The following is a 19,335-nucleotide window of genomic DNA, read 5'->3' as shown; positions in this document are numbered from 1 at the left end:
CAGTTCTGATTTGAACTCAGAACATAAATGCCACTTTACCTTCTACCAATCCATCACCCGAGCAATAATAATAATTACTTCTTTTATTGGCTACAAGGTACCAGCTCATTGGAGACAATATAAAGGATGAATAATAAACAATACAAATAAGCAATGACAACAATAACATTGTGGATCAAACTAGTGGCTTAACTTCCACCAGCTCAAGGAAAAGAAGGAATAGATGAGATATGTCATAAAAGACAATGCCTCCTATTGACCAGATGAATTATTTGTTGCTGCTATTGCTTTCATGGTAGTAAGCAGTCAAGAGACAACTTAGGCTCGCAAACTTTGCTGATGGAAGTATTTGAGTTAGCGTGGCCGTCGCAAGTACCGCCTGGCTAGCCCTCGTGCCGGTGGCACGCAAAAGCACCCATTACACTCTCGGAGTGGTTGGCGTTAGGAAGGGCATCCAGCTGTAGAAACTCTGCCAAATCAGATTGGAGCCTGGTGTCGCCTCCTGGTCCACCAGTCCTCAGTCAAATCGTCCAACCCATGCTAACATGGAAATCGGACGTTAAACGACAATGATGATGATGATGGGATAATGGTTTAATAAGATAACAGCCACTATGTTCTACTTCCCTCTAATACAAAGATGTGCAGGCCACTGAGAATTCATTTCAGGACTGACTCAACAAGACACCATCCCAAAGCATAAGTAACCTCTTCTTCCTCTATGGCAAACAATAACTCACAAACTTCACTATGAATAATTTTTACAGAAACAGACCGGAAAATAGTTACCTTTGATGCTGTAGATTTTAACCATTCAGTGTTATATATGAATGCAGAGTACCATGAGCAACAGGACATGAACAATTGACTTATTGACTGATTAGGTGACACCTTTAAAGTGAACTGTGACTCAGGTTAGTAACTATTTTAAAAAACTACTGATTTCAAAGACACAAGTTGTTGTTACTAAGCCTCTATAAATTAAATACTAAAAATGTTGAAGATGAAAAGAATAAAGTAATTACCTTATTTAACTGGGACTTAATATCAGCCTCAACTTCATCAAGTTTTTCTCGTAGAGCTGTGACAAAACAAATAATTTCATTGAAAGAGTGGGCAAAAAAGCATTTAATAGCTATGACAAAATTTAAATTGTGAATAAAAGCTACATATATAGAGACACAAACAGGTGAGTTTTATTTTCAACCAAATAGTTTTGGGTTCATGCACACTGAATGACACTGAGCAAGTGTCTTCTACAATATCTGCAGGTAGATCAAAGATTTGTGAGTTTAATTGTTAGACAAAAACAGAACATCTATTAAGTGTGTGTATGAATTTCACCATCTGTGTATTATACTCAATGAATGCATATCATTAAAAGGCATAATGCAGTGGAATTGGCAGAGATAAAATCTCTTCACAGACTTGTCTATGTGGATCACTGCAGCACCAATGTTCAGCTCAGACAATTCCACAGCATCGTGCTTCCTAATGACATGTATACATTCAGTATGATTCACAGATAGTGATTTTAATTTAATGCTGTTTCAAGGTAACCAGCCATCTAGAGTGAGCAGATATGGTTTGATAACATCCACCACGTTTTTGATAGTTGTTTCATTTCCCTATGTAGTCAAATGCAAATGTAGACACCTTTTTGCCCCAGCCCTCATATTAGGCTTAGTAACAGCTCAAAGGAGAGAGTACATGAAATAAGTGCCTTGCCCAAGAATAAAATGAACTGCCCAGTCCAGGAATTGAACTCATGCCCTTATAACTATGAGCCGAATACCTTGTCCACTAGGCCAAGTACCTTCATATGTGTGTCTAGTGTGTGCAATTATTTATCCTTCCATTGTCTTAATAGAGTGTACTGCATAAAACATCACCATCTATACAGTATTATGTTTGTTTACAATCTGCCATGTAAAAATATTCAGTGATTGAGTTGTTTGTTGTTCAAAAGATTTGAAGAAATAATACCTAACTTGGAAACAAATAAGGCTGGCAATAGGAAGAGAATCTAACCATAGATAAATTTCATCTGATCCATGCCAGCATAGAAGTGATGTGTATGTGTGCATGAAGCAAAAGGAAAAGAAATCTTCACTAAATAAAACTCACATGTTAGAACATCATCAAATTCAGGTTTAATTAGAAATTCATGATTTTCTACTTGTTCCATATCCAATGTACTTTCAATCATCTCTTCAAATTTAGTGAAATCCATCAGTAATTCCTGTAGAAAAGAGTAAATAAAAATATTCAATAACTATTAACTCTAAACATTCACAAAATGCTTAGAAGTTCATTCTTTTACTCTATCACAAGTTTCAGTTGTTGGACTGCAACCATGCTGGAACACTATCTTAACATTTTTGTTATCATATCAAACCCAGTACTTATTTTAGTCTGATTATTTTTTATATTGAGTAGCTAAGTCAGCTTTTTGACAGAAAGGAATGCAACACACCTGTTTATACACATACATATATAACAGGCTTCTATGGTTTCCACTTGCAAAAAATTCCATTCACAAGACATTGGTTAACACAATGCTACAACAGAAAACATTTTCCCAATAAGTATTTCAGTGAGATCAAACTTGGAACTACTACTATGTGATAAAACAAACTCCTTTATCACACAGTAATATGAAAATTAAATTTGTTTCATGGAAAGTTGTCAAGTATCCCACTTATTATACAGTCTTGCAGAAAGCACATTAGTAAATACTTTCAAATGAGCATCCACTTGGAGTTTTCCAAATCTGATGCAGGCATTATTGAGTTTCTGTGACTATCAATTTTTCGATTTTAGAGATTAGCATAAATCAAAGGCATAATCCCATAGTAAGCTTTTGCTTTTCCTCCAACTGTTGATTTTGGGATGAATAATTTACCCTCAAACTGTGTTGCAGCATTTGATAGTAATGTCAGGTGATCACTTTGCTTGTGATTTTGTATTACAGTAAGAGAACTTTTACTACATACTAAACTAGATATTATCATCCCTTATTACCCAGTCTGCCCACTATGTAATGGACTCATCATTTGATTCATCTGATCTATTCCACCCATATAGCTGTGTAATCAAGTTTTTCAAACTGTTTAGTTTTTATTCACATGTAGTTTAATGCAAGTGGATAGACAATTTATTTCTTGTCTCATAAATCTTAAATGCTTTCATATCCCATATTTGTAGCTTTTGCTTGGCATACATTAGAGAAAATGTATCTAGCCTAATTCACCATTCCTTTGTAAACTCACTTTTCCAAGTGAGTAACAGGACTTAAATGTCTTTTAAATAGTGTTAGGAAAGGCACATAATTTAAAAGGCAGTCATGTAAAAAGCAACTATGCTGGCATCACATAAAAAGCACCCAGTACACTCTGTAAAATGGTTGGTGTTAGTTAGGGCATCAAACCCTATAAACCATGCCAAAACAAACTGGAGCCTCTTGCCAGCTCCTATCGAACTATCTAACCCTTGCCAGCATGGAAAAACAGACATTAAATGACGATGATGATGATGAGGAGAACTCATAATGTTCATTCCTACATGTTGGTAACATGCTGGTGTTTTGTCAATGTAAATACAAACACAACTTTAAAAAACTGCACCCTGATACTGATAACACAGGGGTCATTGAAGAGTTCAGTGTTCCAGTAGTTGGTAATCTTAGGCAGCATCCTAATACCATTATATTTATTACTTCAATTTTGTTCAGGTATGTGTGAGACCACAATCTGTCTTCCATTCTCTGTTGCCTATATCTTGAAATTGCTACCACCATTGGAAATTAAAAACATGAAACTATGTCAAACACAGTTATAGTTGTTTATCTAATGAAATGACATTATATCATTACACTAGCGATGAGATTTATGTTGATATTCTCAGACAGATATAAATAGGTAATTATACTCCTTTCGAACATAAATTAACATGGAATTTTGATGGCAAGTTTTAACTTAGATCACTTTGAAACAAGAAGTTTGTATCATAAGAACTAAAGGTGATTTTGAGCAGCTTGGTATAAAAAGTTTAAAGACATTGAAAGAGCATCTATGTAGTTGCTCCACTTGATAAAAATCTCTCTCTCACCATGCAGTGTCACCTTATGAAAGGACATTGTTTAATATAATTTGTGGTTTATTATATCTGTAGAAAGAAAGACATGTTGTTCACAGTTGGAATGCCTTCAATTTTATGTCTGCTCAATGAAGGCTGATTTGAAGTTAAACTAGAAGCAGCCAAATTTATCTGTCATAAACTCTCAAAACTTTTCATGCTCTTAGATTATTGATCTCCGCTATCATCATCATCTAATATCTTTTGTCCGTGCTAGCATAGGCTGAATGGTTTGACTGGCATGCTGGAAAGCTGCACCAGATTCCAGTCTGATTTTGCATGGTTTTCTACAGCTAGATGCCCTTCCTAATGCCAACCACTCTGAGAATGTAATGGGTGCCAATTCTGGTCGAAGCCATTTTATTCACCTTTAAAATAAAAATACCAATTAGTCACAAATAGATGCATGCAAACTCTTCTGAGTTTCTTATTTTTCAAGAAATAAAAAAGAATCTTGCATCATAAAAAGCAAAAATACCTGTACATGTAAACAAAAATGTAAAAAATAACATGTGGTCATAGTTCAAAAAGCTGACCTGATTGAGCAAAACTAATGTGATTTTTGGATTTAGCACATCAGAATTGTCCTAAATCAGCTAAAAAAATTTAGTCATTAATTTTGTTGTTGACCAGTGTAATCAATGCTTTGCATCTGGTTTTTTTTTTATGCTGATGTATAAGTCTCCTCTTACAACATGCAGAGACACTTTATACCTCTTCTAAAACTAGGATACATATGGTAAGGACACATTATATAATAGAGTCCGAAAGAAATTATTGTTGAGAGAAAAAAATGCTTTGATTCTGGGTCTGTTTGAGTAGGCTGACTCATGCAAAACAACATTAAGAAACTAGAAAACCTTAAATACGATCTCCATTTGAATTCAATAGCAAGGAAATAAAAATAAAATTTTTAAGGGAGAGCTAACCTTGATTGGATTACTAAAGACCTGCATCACAAGATTTTTATGTGGACCATCATCCTTCTCCAGAGTTTCCACAAGATATGGCAACTTACTCAGGGAATGGTACACACGGTAGCAATCCTGAAAATAAATAACGATAAATAAAATAACATGCTTTTCTTTCAGGAGAATTTAACTTAGTTTGATTCAGTTAAGCTATTTATTTATTTAAGGGGAATCTATTAATTTTAATTTTATTTGTTCTCTACTTGTTCTTTAGTGTCATTTATTTACCTTTAACACTTCTATTCATATCCGGTGTTATTATATCCAAACCATATCACGCTTTTGTTCAGAAACAATCACAAAAAATTTTGTTCCTGTTGTCTTCTATTTCCTGATAATAGAAGCACAACAGCTACAAGTTTAAGGGGCTAGACTTTGAGTTAAAACTTTACTGATACTAAAAGTGCAAAATACCTCTCAGCAACATCCATTGTTTAATTTACTTTTAATGAGTGATTAAAAATAGGTTTTATCTCTACTTCATGGTTAAATGGTTAGAAATAGGAAGGGCATGTAAATGTGTAAACAACTGCTTTAAAGCTAACCATTCAACCATGTAAAAAGAAAGTTATAAGCCACTGAAAAATTAAGGTATTTTGTGCACCAAAATGTTAATATCCAAATTTGTAGAAACATTTAACCCATTCTAGCATGAAAAAAAAAGTACAAGATAGATAAAATGGCCCTAAATACTCACCCACAAAAACAGGATTTACATAAAAATCTAACACTTTTAAATTGCAATTTATTCATGCTAACTGCAACAAACAACAAATAAAATTATTTTGATGCTAAAGCACAGATCTGTATCAATTTTATTCCCTTTATACCCTTAGTTATAAAAATAATGATAAATTAGTCAAATGCACCTAAGATCTAAGGAATATATATATACATATATAAAGTGAATAACAATAACCAAGAGAAAAAACAATCAGAATGTCACTAAACAACACTTAAATATCTACCTGAAGATTAGCCTTTTTACGATAAAATTTTTTGGATAAACGCTGGTAATCCGGAATCTTCTTTAACTGGTCTTCATGGAGTGACTGACGTAACTCAGTGTTGTTGATAAATGCTTCTACCATATCAAGCCTCTCTTCTATAAACAAAATTCCAAGATGATCATTAGTTAGTTATAAGACATGCTATTAAAAATACATTGAAAAATTAAATTCCTCTTATTGATACAGATGTTGAGCTATCTTCTGTACTTTGCAAAGTAGCAAATAATCTTTTAGGATAAATCCATTTAATTTCAAATTATTATATGCTCTCCAAGTAGGTTTATGTTAATTTTAATTACATCTTTCAAAATGAAACAGCAACATAAACAAGAAGTAGTGAAACCTATTTGTGCTACCCAGTCAGCAATTCCATTAGCAGATTTGTTTCTGGGTAAGAAACTGTGATACCTAATTTTGGATCCCTGTTCTTCAAATGCATCATACTATGGAGGACTTCCTCCTTAGGAACTTGGTACTTAGCAGGCAAATGGCAGTAACATATTTGACCTGATGTAAGTAAAACCATACTTTACCCTCATAATTTCACAATTCACAATGGCTTGGGCCATTGACCAAATGATTATAATTTTAAACTTTACTACTTACAACAACCTTTGTAAACAAGACACATAACTGATTTTTCTGTTGCACATTGTAGAACACAGGCCATTTACAACTTTAAAATATTGTAGTTATAAAAAAAAACCCCCACTTTTTTAAAAGCAATTTATATATTCTTGTCATTATTGCAAGATGAAACTCTTTAGAGACAGGTAAAATGACCTGAATACACACAAAAAGCACTTCTCACTGCCAACAGATCAATTTAACTGTCTTATAAGGATTAGTAAAAAAATTGAATAGAATCCTCAAGTTTCTTTAAATTTAATTTTGACAAATACCCAATGATAACTTCTCTTAATATAATACATTAATTACCATATGGTTTCCCACACGACCAAATTTAAGCTCAGAATGCGCAATAGTAACTTAGAACAAGAACATGCTATTCTTTGTGCATTCACTTATGACAGAATGTTGGAACCACTACATTATAAGTTAAGAAGAGCTGACTGAACCTTAACAACAAAAGCATCTTACCTATTTTGTTGATGTCTACCAAAGGTTGTTTAATCCACTGACTTAGGAGCCGTTGACCTGGTGCTGTACGACACTTGTTTAATAAGCCAAAAATACTCTGATTCTTGTTTCCACCTGCAAACAATCAGAAAGTTAATCAGTGCTCTGAGAACAATAGTGCAGAAGATAGAAGGAATTAAGAGTAATGTTCTGAAATTCAATCTTAAAAATTACAATTATATCCATGATGTTAATTTCTAATACAATTCCTTCTCAAGTAATATCATCAACCAAGCATGTCAAAGGATATTTTGTTATTCAGAAACAGAATATACATTAGAAGGCAATTTTCCCTCAAAAATCCAAGTGATGTGTTTTTTTTTTTTTTTTCTTAATTAAGATCATAAGTAGCAGAGGTTGAAGTAATATATTCCTGCTATTGGTCAATCAAACATCACAATTAAAACTTTTGGGCAACCTCAATTCTGTGGAATTTTTAATTTCTGACAACTAAATCAATGAAATAAAGACTAATTTAATAACAATGTCTGACACCAAAAACAACGCATTTAATGTTTCCTGCATAAAAATATCCTTGCCATAACTATATATAAGAGGTCTGATCAATAAGTATCCGGACTGTTGCCATAGTAATGAAGCTAAAGCATGCAGAGTAAAGTCGCTTGGCAAAAATTAACCTTGAACTCTGTTGTACATGCACACTAAGTTTTAACGTTCTAGTTCACTTTTGCTGTTTACAGCAGTGCTTGGAAGGAAAGTGTGTAGTGTGATCATCACATTGACCATGACAGAGAAAGTTGTCATAGCGATACCTGCTCAGAGGCCTACACAAAGTTGCAGAAAGTGTATGGAGAGGAGTGTATGAGCTGCACACATGTACGAGTGTTTCAGATACTTCCAAGATGGCTGAAAAAATGTCGATATTAACAAACGTCCTGGGAGACCCGCAACCAGCAGAAGTGAGAAAAACATTGAAGATGTGCATGCAGCTGTGAGGGGAAGTTGGCGAATCACCATCCATGAGTTATCAGAGGATGTGCAGATTAGATACGGTTTAGTCCAGTCCATCATCACTGAAGATTTGCCAAGAAGACTGACCAAGAAGACACTTGGGTTTCTGTTGCACAAGATCTCCTTGATTGTGTCAAGAATGATGAAAACTTTGCATGGGCCTCTGAGCAGGCATCACTAAGCTTTTGGCAAAGAAGCAGATATTCTGCTCAGCTTTTGCTGTCATGGTCAATGCGATGATTACACACTACACAACTTCCTTCCAAACACTGCTGTAAATAGCAGAATTCAAGGTTAATCTGTGCCAAGCAGCTTTACTCCGTGTGCTTTAGCTTCATTACTATGGTAACAGTCCGGATACTTACTGATCAGACCACGTATATATATATATATAAACAATATGAGTATATGCATATATATGTACATGTATGTATATATGTTCATCTACATGTACATATAGATACATAACTGGGTACATGACGTGGCAAAAGAACAAGGACAAAATGGTAAACAAGGTGCAACAAACAAGCAGGCCACATATATATATATATATATATATATATATATATATACACACACACACAAACCTTGTTTCAACAGTACATATTCATAGGTGTTATAGCAGTGGGTAGACAGACCCTTCGCACTGATGCAAACAGTAAGAACTAATGTATTTAAGATGATTAGGATATATCTTTGGATTATCTACCCTGAACAACACAATTTCATAAAGACATATTTCTAGAGTCAAGAGAAATATAGTTGATTTAATTTAATCACCTTCATAAGGATTAGGCTGAATGTTCAAAGCTTTCACTGCAGCTGCATCCAACTTCAAATACTGCTTCAGATCGAATGTAGACAATTTGAATTGGCCAAAGTAGCCCTCATCAGAAAGTAACTAAAATATAATAAAGAAACACCTTAAATATGGACAATTATAGGCAACATATTTACCAAGCATACACAAACAGTATGATAAAGTGAATGGAGAATAAGATTTCAGAATAAAGGAAAACATACACAAACATGCACACAGCTGCAAGTTACTTTCCCAGATAACAAAATCTAAGAAGGATGTTAAATTCAGAATCAGACAATTTATCATAAGTTTGATATAAAAAGAGCTATAGGCTTACTAAAAGAACTGTAAATCATGTAAGCCTTGGATGACAGCATTGCAAGTACAGAGTTCCTAATACTCTGTTCTATCGTCATCATCATTTAACGTCCGCTTTCCATGCTAGCATGGGTTGGACAATTTGACTGAGGACTGGTGAGACCAGATGGCTACACCAGGCTCCAATCTGATTTGGCAGAGTTTCTACAGCTGGATGCCCTTCCTAATGCCAACCACTCCGAGAGTGTAGTGGGTGTTTTTATGTGCCACTGGCATGAAGGCCAGTCAGGCAGTACTGGCAACGGCCACGCTCAAAATGGTGTATTTTATGTGCCACAATACTATAAATTCATCTTTACCAGATAATTTGTCTGTTACTCAGCACTAGAAGGATGAATTAATCTATTAACTATCATTAAATTTCTAATCAATTTATTTTGTGGTGATAATATGGTTAAAATAGTAGAAAGATTTTATAGAACCTACTTAGAACTGATGTATTAGCAAGTACTATGTAATGTAAATTAGTATTACAGATAACAGGCAAATGTAGTAAGAGTTCCATCAGCAAGAATGCTTCTCTTTGGCTTAAGCTGGTGATTATAATGTCTAATATTATATTTAAAACTTAACAGTTAATTTATGAGGTAAACATTTTCGATATGTTTATATGAAATTTGATTGCAAGAAACATACCTCCAAATACTTGACTAGGGAAGACAATGCTGCCATAGCAAGAGTGTTATCAAGCTCAGCTGCAGAGAAAAATAAAGAAACCATAATCAATTAAATGTTATATAACAAATAAAGCAAGATTTTAATGTTATTTAAATCACAATACTAACGTAAAGCAGCACTGTTCTGTTGGTCTTCTTTCTGGAACTTAAGTAGCCTGTTCAAGTCTTGCACTATATCTTTGCTTTGGAAATCACCTGAAGATGACCAAAAAAAAAAAAAAAGTCAAGTAAACTGATATTTAAAATCACAAATAACTGTTAAAAATAGAGGAAAGCTAAACCACATATGACTTGATTATTATTATGAAAGCTTAATTTTTTTGTAATGCAAAAAAATAACTTTCATTAATAATTAATTAAACTGGGTTTAAATTAGCATGTTTCTGCAGACTGTTTAATCCTTGAGTATTCAGATTACTCTGTCAAATATAACGCTTATTTACACACATTATTTTGAATTAACCATACATTACCTTATAGCTTCAACATTTCGATGACGTGATTGTTTTAGAAGATAAATTAATGAAGACTGTGTGTTTGTATGTATAACAATATAGAATCCTGTCAAAACATGTACTAAAAAATTTTTCAGTACCTATGCATAGAGATCAACCGATTTAAAATTGTGTAGACGTAAATATCAAAAAAAAAAAAAAAAAAACTGTCCACGTCTAAAAATGTTTAATGGTCCAACAAATTGTTACACTTTCATTAAGTATAACATATCTGTAAGTAGCTAAAAGTCAGAGAAAACAAAAAATGAAAACAAACCTTTCTTTTTTTCAGTAATCAAAAGTCCACTTCGGGTAATAACTTGTTTTAGCCAGGCAGAGTCATTAATTTCACTAGTACACACAACACACTCTTTTGGTCCCAACTGAACAATGAGAGCCTTGAAATGATAGCAGAAAAGTGTTCAAAAGTAGTTAATGAGTTAAGTTATACAGCTTGTTCAGAAAAGGAAAGGTAGTACACAAGACTTATTTGTAGCTCGAAGACTAGTTGTAGTGAAGCAATATGAAAGAATTAGGACTCAAGGATTTCCTCAAATTGGAGACCTGATCCAAATGTTAACAATAGAACAGACTTTGCTTGAAGACACTCAAGGATCAGTTGGAGATATTAAACCAGGCAACAGGTTAATTCAACTAACCAGGAATAAGTGAAGTCCATCCAATGGGTTCCACACAATTTCACTCACAAGGTTACAATTAAAGACACCAAATCGGAAACAAGCTAACTTCTTCAGCACACATATTGTACAGATCTACTGCAGATGCTTTGAGGTTTGGGAGCAGAATACTTTAATCTATATAGTCTCAATTCATCTATCAATCAGATCATATCTGAATGTTACTATTAATTGGCATCTCATTCAAAGACAAATTTCTCTTTCATCCAGTTATTACCATGAAATCAAAGTTAACACTATCTCTTAAATGTCTCTCATGACTTAGAGAAGTCTATATAATTTTTATTTTATTTTATGCACTTAATTCTTATTTTTAGTATGATATAGTTACAGGCAGGTGGGGGTTAAACTAAGTCACATTGCATCTGAAATGACAGTTGTTTACAATCATTAGTGATAACAAGAGCATCAGGTTGTATAACAATAACTCAATAATATTATATTCATCTAATCCATGCTAGCATGGTAAAAAAAAATGGATGTACAACAAATGAATGAATGATAATGTACACTATAGACCTGCAATTTCTAATAATAATTAACTAATCACACATACAGATAGACATCAAAATAATGTCGACAGTGTCTTACAGACAAAATATTAGAAAACGATTATTCAACAAGCACACATTGTAGTTTAACCTTACTTCAGCTCCAGTTAAGCAGCTCAGTGACCAATGGCAATGAATCTATGATTACTTTGTCTATTGTTTAACTCAATAATCCTCAACCAGGGTCCACATAAGATTTTGATGCTAAAAATTACATGCAATAAATTGGCTACAATACACAAAATATTTTAACAATTTCTCATACAACTTCCTAATAATATTTAATCATAAAAATATAAGATTTTTAAAAACTTCAAATGGCTATGGAAGTCCAGTAGAGTAAAATAGGAATTAAAAAAATTGGTTGAAGACCACTGGTTTAACTAGAACGTCTGTCAATGTCTTTCCATTTTCACCATCAACATTTAAAGTATATTTTCCATGCTGGAATAAGTTGGATGGCTTGACAGGAATTGATAAGGCCAGGGGCTGCACCAGATTTAACAATTTGTTTTGGCTTGGTTTCTATGGTTGGATGCCTTTCTTAATGCCAACCACTTTACAAAGTGTATACTGGGTACTTTTTACATAGCAGCAGTACCAATGCTTTATATATGGCACCAGCACCTACACCAATGTTCTTTTTCCTGATGCTTGAATATGAAAGATATTTGGCTGGTATTTCTAGTGTGTTAAGTGGACATGTAGAAGCAGCCTGAATGGCTCATAAATATGCAAATGTTGTCAAATGTAAACTCACCTCCAAATTTGAAAACTGATCATTGTCAGTGAACTCACAGACCTCCATTTTGTGGGATGTCAGGTCCACAAGAGCTGTTCCAACCATCTACATTAAGAATAAAAAAACTTATTTTTTATATTTAATAGAAAGTAGTTTTCTATATAAATACAACCACATAAAAACATCATCGTTGTCAACGTTTAACATCTGCTTTCCATGCTGGCAAACTACAAATTTTAATTTGTAACATGACTAGTGTAAAACTGCTATACTAGTGATCATAGAGTAATTAGTTTAATCCTTATATGAATGCAAAAAGTGTTGTGATTCTAGGTAAGACACAATCCCCTGTGGACTAATCTGCCTGAATAACAAGTCCTACATCTATTCATTTCATAGTTGAGAGGAAGAGCATCTAGAGATAAAAATAGTAAAAGAAGAAAAGACAATATCAAAACTATTAAATAATGGATGACTAATCTTTTATGTAAGAGTATCATCATCATCATCGTTTAACGTCCGCTTTCCATGCTGGCATGGGTTGGACGATTTGACTGAGGACTGGCAAGCCAGAAGGCTCCACCAGGCTCCAATCTGATCTGGCAGAGTTTCTACAGCTGGATGCCCTTCCTAACGCCAACCACTCAGAGCGTAGTGGGTGCTTTTACATGCCACCGGCACGAGGGCCAGTCACAGGGTACTGGCAACAGTCTCGCTCAAAAGGTGTTTTTCACGTGACACCTGCACGGGAGCCAGTCCAGCGGCACTGGCAACGACCTCGCTCGAATGATTTTCTAACGTGCCACCAGTACAAGTGCTAGAAGGCAACGACTACGCTCTAATGGTGCTATTTACGGGCCACGAGCAAGGAAAGACAGCTGCCCTGGCAATGAACATGCTCGTCATTGCTGTGATAAAAAGAAGTTGCTTAATACAATTTGAACCCTACAAAATCAAGTCCATGTAATGAATAAGCTGAATGAAGACAATGACTGATGTAGATGAAATCAGTTCAAGCTATGAGGGTATTGTTAAATAAGGCAGGGAGTGTGACCAAATTCAGAGTGACAGATGTAGCGTACAAATGAATATTCACCAAGGCTTTGTTCTCAGCCTACACCCAGCCAACGCAGCTCCCAAGAAAAGAACATAGGAGCTTTAGGATTAGGCAGGTACCCTTAGGAACATTTAATCTGATAAACTGATTCTCATTACAGAATTTGTTGGGGAGGTTTGAAAGATGGGAAATGTGAGCCCGAAGAACTAATATTGCGAAGACAAATTTTCAGAGAGAGAGAGAGAAAGAGAGAGAGAGAGAGTGTGTGTGTACACAAAGATTTGTGATCTAATGCAGAAATGGCCATATTTAATATGTTGGCAAGACGTTTGTAATATAATAGATGTAATGGAATATAAGGCAGACTAACAGGCAAACCAAGACATCAGATGGGTCATGTGCACAGGTGTTAAAACAGGAAAGAATTTTGAAGATTATTCATTAAAAGTGGTAGCACAAATTAACTAGATGGGTCTTCTGAAAAAATAGTAAAAGCTAGAGAAAAAAAAACATAGATGTTTAGGGAATGGCTACATTGGCTGGAAACGAAAGACTTCACTTTCCATGAAATGGCAGGTTGTTTGAAGCCTGTACATAAATGTGGTTTTGAGTGTAAAAACCTGTAGGATCTGATGAGGAACGAACCAAGTGTGATTCCCTGGATATGCAATGTCAACCTGTCTGTGAGCAAAGAGAGGCCAACAGCATTTAAAAGCATCAACCAATATTTGAAAGAAAGACTACTGCTGCTATAAATATATAATGCAAATGCACAACTACTAGTTGATGAAAAAGGCGTTATGAGTTGACAAAAGTAATGGTAAACCAAAGCAGAGATGGGAAGAGATCTGAGAATGTGGGGCCTCACAGACAAGATAATCCTTGATCTGAAATATACTGTACTGCAGACTCAACAAACCACAGAATTAGGAAGAAAAGGACTTAGTTGACTGACTGTGTATATACTGAAGCTGCAGACACACAGTAATATATCTGTTGTTAAATTCTCAGACAAAACAACAGTAACTCAATGGAGATAGCATTTCAAATTTTATATAAATCTCAATGTGTACATAGACATTTCTTGTACATATATAAAAATGACTATGCTAAAATACACAATTCAGCAAATTGCTGAGGCTAGGTCATGAATAAATGTTTAATGAGCACAAAATTAAGGAAGTTAATCAGTCTATGTATGTGCTTTTGTTTACAAATGAAATAATTTTTTAAGTGTTTAGGGGCTTTGTTTTCCATAAAAGAAATCAAACAGACATACCTGTTGGCCACTGACTGTACCAATCTTAACAGCTAAAACTCCAGTAGCACATGACATTTCACAATTAGTGAACAAAATATCTTCAAACTGAACCAGGTTTCCAGGTGAAGCCTTTCAAATGAAAAAATAAAAATAAATTTAATGGAAAGACATTTAACATCAACTCTAAAACCACCAATATTTTTAAATAAGAAAAAGGGTCACTATTCAAAAATGCATTATAAGTAAATCTCATAAATTTAGATGTCTGAAAACATGTGGTTTTTGAAAAAATATATTGATAAGACAATTCTCATGATTCCTGTTAAAATATTAGAAACAAACAGTTTGAAATTCTCTCAATAAGTTGAAAGTGCAAGGCCAATTGATTATAGTGCTGAAGTAGGAAATGGACTATATCCTATATGAAGTAGCCTAATCACATATTTATGAGTGACGAATTGTTAACCAAGAAAAGGCTAAATGGATGAGATTGATGCACAAGATATTTAGCAGAGAATTACAAACAAATTAGCAAATAAATAGTGAAGAATAGGTCCAGTTGGGTGCTGAAACTTAAGCAAAGAGATAACTTGTGACTGAGAATTGAAAACCACTAAAAAACTGAGGAATTATTTTTTTACTGGAGCATTCTACTGTTCATAAAACATTAACAAAAAAGGAATTAAAAAAAAGTTCAATGTCTAGATTAGACATTTCTTAACCATTTTTGTCCCACACCTCACTTCTAGTCTGCTCTACCATGAATGGACAAAGTATATAGCATGTTTGAAATTAGTTTTCATTTAAGACTTTATTGTAAGTTTTATTCAGTTGCCACTGAGCTAAATGGTAAACAAGAACATTTTTATAAAACTTAAAATTACCTTGAAATCCAATGACCATTCATTTTTACTTTTGGATCTGTAAAGCTCCACTCTATAAGCTTTGACAAGTAACAAATCACGTACAAGTGACTCAAAGTTCAATTTGCTTAATACCACAGATTCCATCTTGTTTGAGCCTGAAAAAAAATATATCTTCTTTAAATACAATCCTCAATTACAAAACCAACTTATCATAGCTTTTAAATGAAGATTTTGGAGATTTGTAATCACTCACATTAAATAGCTTAGACATTATTTACAATGGACGGATAGGTATTCCCATCCTGTTTGTTGTTATCACAATGTTTTGGCTCATGTACTTTTCAGCCTTCATTATTTGACTAATGGGGAACATTGTTCTCATTCCTAAGGTATGTTGCTGTTATTTTTCAAGTCTCTAGTGCAGATATGAATGTAATATGGGAACCAGCATTAAGTAAGGATAAAATACTAATTTTATAAGCCCTAAAATTCACTCTAAAATTGCCCACGGGCAACATACCTTAGGAATGAGAACAGTGTACCTCATTAGTCAAATAAAGGGTTGGGTTTGAAATTCCATCAGAACACCTAATGAAGGCTGGAGAGTACATCAGCCAAAACATTGTGATAACAACAAACAAGGTGAAGACACCTATCCGTCCATTGTAAATAATGTACATAATACCTCATCCCCAAAATATAGAATATTAAATAGCTTAGCATTGGTTATGAATATGTGAGTTTCAGAAAATTTAGTGACAAAAGAGCAAAAAAAAAAAAAAGGCTTTGTTTTGGTATTATTTTTTTGCTTTTCATTACTAAATTTTCTAAAACCCACAAATCCATAACCAATGCAAGGCTATTTAATGTGAGTGATTATAAATCCACAAAAACTGCATTTAAAAGATAGGCTTTCTTTTCAAAGGCAGACATAATTTCATCACTAATCAGTTGGTGAACCTCTATCAGTGTGTCTTACATTAAAGTACAACAGACTGGAGATGGTGTTGTACTCTGCATGTAAAAATAGCTTTTAAAGCTAAGACGCATGGCTTAGTGGTTATGGTATTCAGCTCACGATAGCAAGGTTGAGAGTTTGATTCCCAACAACATGATGAGACCTTGAGCAAGACACTTTATTTCCTGTTGCCCCCAATCCACGCAGCTAGCAAAAGTAAGGTGTACATGTATTTCAAAGGGCTCACCTTGTCAAATTTTGTATCATGCTAAATCTCCCCGAGAACTATGTTCAGGGTATGCATATCTGTGACATGCTCAACCAATTGCACATTAATTTCATAAGCAGGCAGTTTTGTTGATCAGATCAACTGGAACCCTCATTGTCATAACCAATGGAGTTTCAGTTGTACGTTTGTTTTGTTTTTCACTGATTGGCAAATTCACTTACTAACATTGCAACCACTAACTCACAGACTATTTATTTCTATTACTTCTACAATAGCACCTGCTTCTTTGAACAAATAAACTACATACATGCATTCCTTATTTCCACTTCACTTCATCATTTGAGTGTCTCAGGTACCAAACCCTACACTAAATAGTTTTTTTCCAATTCGTCCTACCTAGAATTTCCTTGTTGCTCATTTTCCCAAAGAATTTCAAAATGAATATTAACCACATCAGCCATAGCATTTTGGGAGAGTCTGCAAAGGGCATGGGCTCTGCTTCTCCCCATCCACCTATCACAAATATTAATGCCCAATGGATTCTTCAATTAACATAAATCATTGAAAACATGTGAAGATCACAAAATATACAATATACATATGAAATTAATGTAACATTCAGTAATTATTTACCGTTGTAGATTCAAAATTTAATTGAATTTACAACTTCAAAATTATTTAGTTTTGATGGTACATTAAAACAGGCATACCAGAACCAAGATATTTCACGACACCCAAGGTTTTGAATACTTCTTTAGCCACAAATAATGCATCGCTGCCATGGACTGTATAGTAATCCTAGAAATAAATTATAATACTTTAGAAGGATATAACAAATTTAGTTAGTATGTTTGAATAAATATGAAATTTTACACTAATTTTTAATGACAAGAGCACAATTAGATCTCAGCCATACACCTTAAAAAATGCAGTGTGCAACCTGTCTTTTGAATCAAAAGAAAATCAATCAAACCTTTTCCTCAAGTCCACCAATTCTTTAAATTATATTCTGGTTGTGATTTTTACCTTTCATCAGCATTTATAAGATCAAGGGTGAGATGAAATGTAAAAAATTGCCAAAGAAAAATTCCTTTGAAGATATTTTAATTTTCAATTATTTTCCTTCGTAAACAAACTGACCCCTAATTTGTAGTATTTAAATAATCTTCCAATTACAGTCTTTCGAACACCACAAAGAATAACACTAAATATTCTTTAAAACTTAATCATTGAACATAAAGTATCGACATGCACAATATACAAATATTTATATCACTAAGAATAGGTGATAAGTTGCTTCCCCTAAACTGTTATTAAGTTCAGTAAAGTAGAGCTAGAGCAAATGCTACGAATTTAATAGAAACTAAATATTAGAGCAGTAAAAGGGTACAGAGTCTTTCTAAAGAAGATTCTCAATATTACGCCAACAGTGCCGCAAACTTGATTTCAGGTCCACATTCAAAGTAAAAATTTTTCAATGTTTATTTTTTTAAATAACTCTCAACTGTATGATGATTGATAGTAGGTTATCAGTCGCTCTATTTAACATCTGGAACATAAATGGAATCCAGTCTGTTGCAAGGGCCAGTGCACTCACCTTCCTCTTCCGAGGGATAGGTAGGAAAAAAGCCCCTCCCTCACAAAAAAATTCATGCTGATTCAACAAAGACAACCTAATCATGTTTAGATTCTAGAATTGAAAATTACGAATAATTACGCAAAACTTGGTTCTTTTAGAGAAAAAAATGTTAATGTCTTTACAAGAAAAACAATACTTACTGTCCGATCAAATATCCTAAGCGTCGCACTGGACTTCTGGGGAATATATATAAAAAAAAGGGTATTTGTTATTGTCATCATAAACATTCTGTAACTAAGAGGGTCATCAGCATCTTTAATAAAGAATCTATCATTAGTTTATTAATGAATGCCTATATAATAACATTACATGACTCAGTGGCAAAATCAGAACAATTCAACACAAACAGCATTAACGCTGAAAACTAAATTATGGCTGAGTGCATATGAACTGAAAATTGAATGAGATAATTTGCAAATTTATTCAAACATTATATTCAGAATACAAGTCACATAATTTTCTCTCTGAAGCGTTCTTAAACTGCATATCATCAAAGTGAAATACATTGGAAAATTTCTCCAGAAAGTGGTGAAAAACAGGGTGATGTCAGTCGTTCAGACCTTTTATAGCGATACAGTTAATCTCTCGTAGCTGTTCTTGCCTTTCACTGAAATATAGGTAGGCTGTGTGGAGGCGCAGCGGACTCGCGGTTTCGATTCCCAGACCGGGCGTTGTGAGTGTTTATTGAGCGAAAACACCTAAAAGCTGCACGAGGCTCCAGCAGGGGATGGTGGCGAACCCTGCTGTACTCTT

General features: G+C 34.0%; 1 protein-coding gene across 1 annotated transcript in view; it reads right to left on the bottom strand.

The window, feature by feature from the left end:
- The window catches only part of LOC106868054 (DNA mismatch repair protein Msh2), a 38,824-nt gene that overhangs the window by 18,797 nt on the left and 692 nt on the right, over positions 1 to 19,335 (bottom strand). Inside the window, exons 3-16 of the mRNA XM_014913164.3 lie at positions 18,723 to 18,758; positions 17,654 to 17,741; positions 15,775 to 15,911; positions 14,909 to 15,019; positions 12,591 to 12,677; positions 10,859 to 10,979; positions 10,196 to 10,282; positions 10,047 to 10,105; positions 9,011 to 9,131; positions 7,220 to 7,333; positions 6,077 to 6,213; positions 5,067 to 5,183; positions 2,128 to 2,242; positions 1,026 to 1,081 (exon numbers count right to left, since the gene is read on the bottom strand). Coding sequence (XP_014768650.1) covers positions 1,026 to 1,081; positions 2,128 to 2,242; positions 5,067 to 5,183; positions 6,077 to 6,213; positions 7,220 to 7,333; positions 9,011 to 9,131; positions 10,047 to 10,105; positions 10,196 to 10,282; positions 10,859 to 10,979; positions 12,591 to 12,677; positions 14,909 to 15,019; positions 15,775 to 15,911; positions 17,654 to 17,741; positions 18,723 to 18,758 — 1,386 coding nt within the window. The remainder of the gene's footprint in view (positions 1 to 1,025; positions 1,082 to 2,127; positions 2,243 to 5,066; positions 5,184 to 6,076; positions 6,214 to 7,219; positions 7,334 to 9,010; positions 9,132 to 10,046; positions 10,106 to 10,195; positions 10,283 to 10,858; positions 10,980 to 12,590; positions 12,678 to 14,908; positions 15,020 to 15,774; positions 15,912 to 17,653; positions 17,742 to 18,722; positions 18,759 to 19,335) is intronic.

The sequence above is a fragment of the Octopus bimaculoides genome, chromosome 3 (genome assembly GCF_046866305.1).
Source record: "Octopus bimaculoides isolate indiv1 chromosome 3, ASM4686630v1, whole genome shotgun sequence".
NCBI classification, from domain to species: domain Eukaryota; kingdom Metazoa; phylum Mollusca; class Cephalopoda; order Octopoda; family Octopodidae; genus Octopus; species Octopus bimaculoides.
This window is presented reverse-complemented; position numbering and strand designations above follow the sequence as displayed.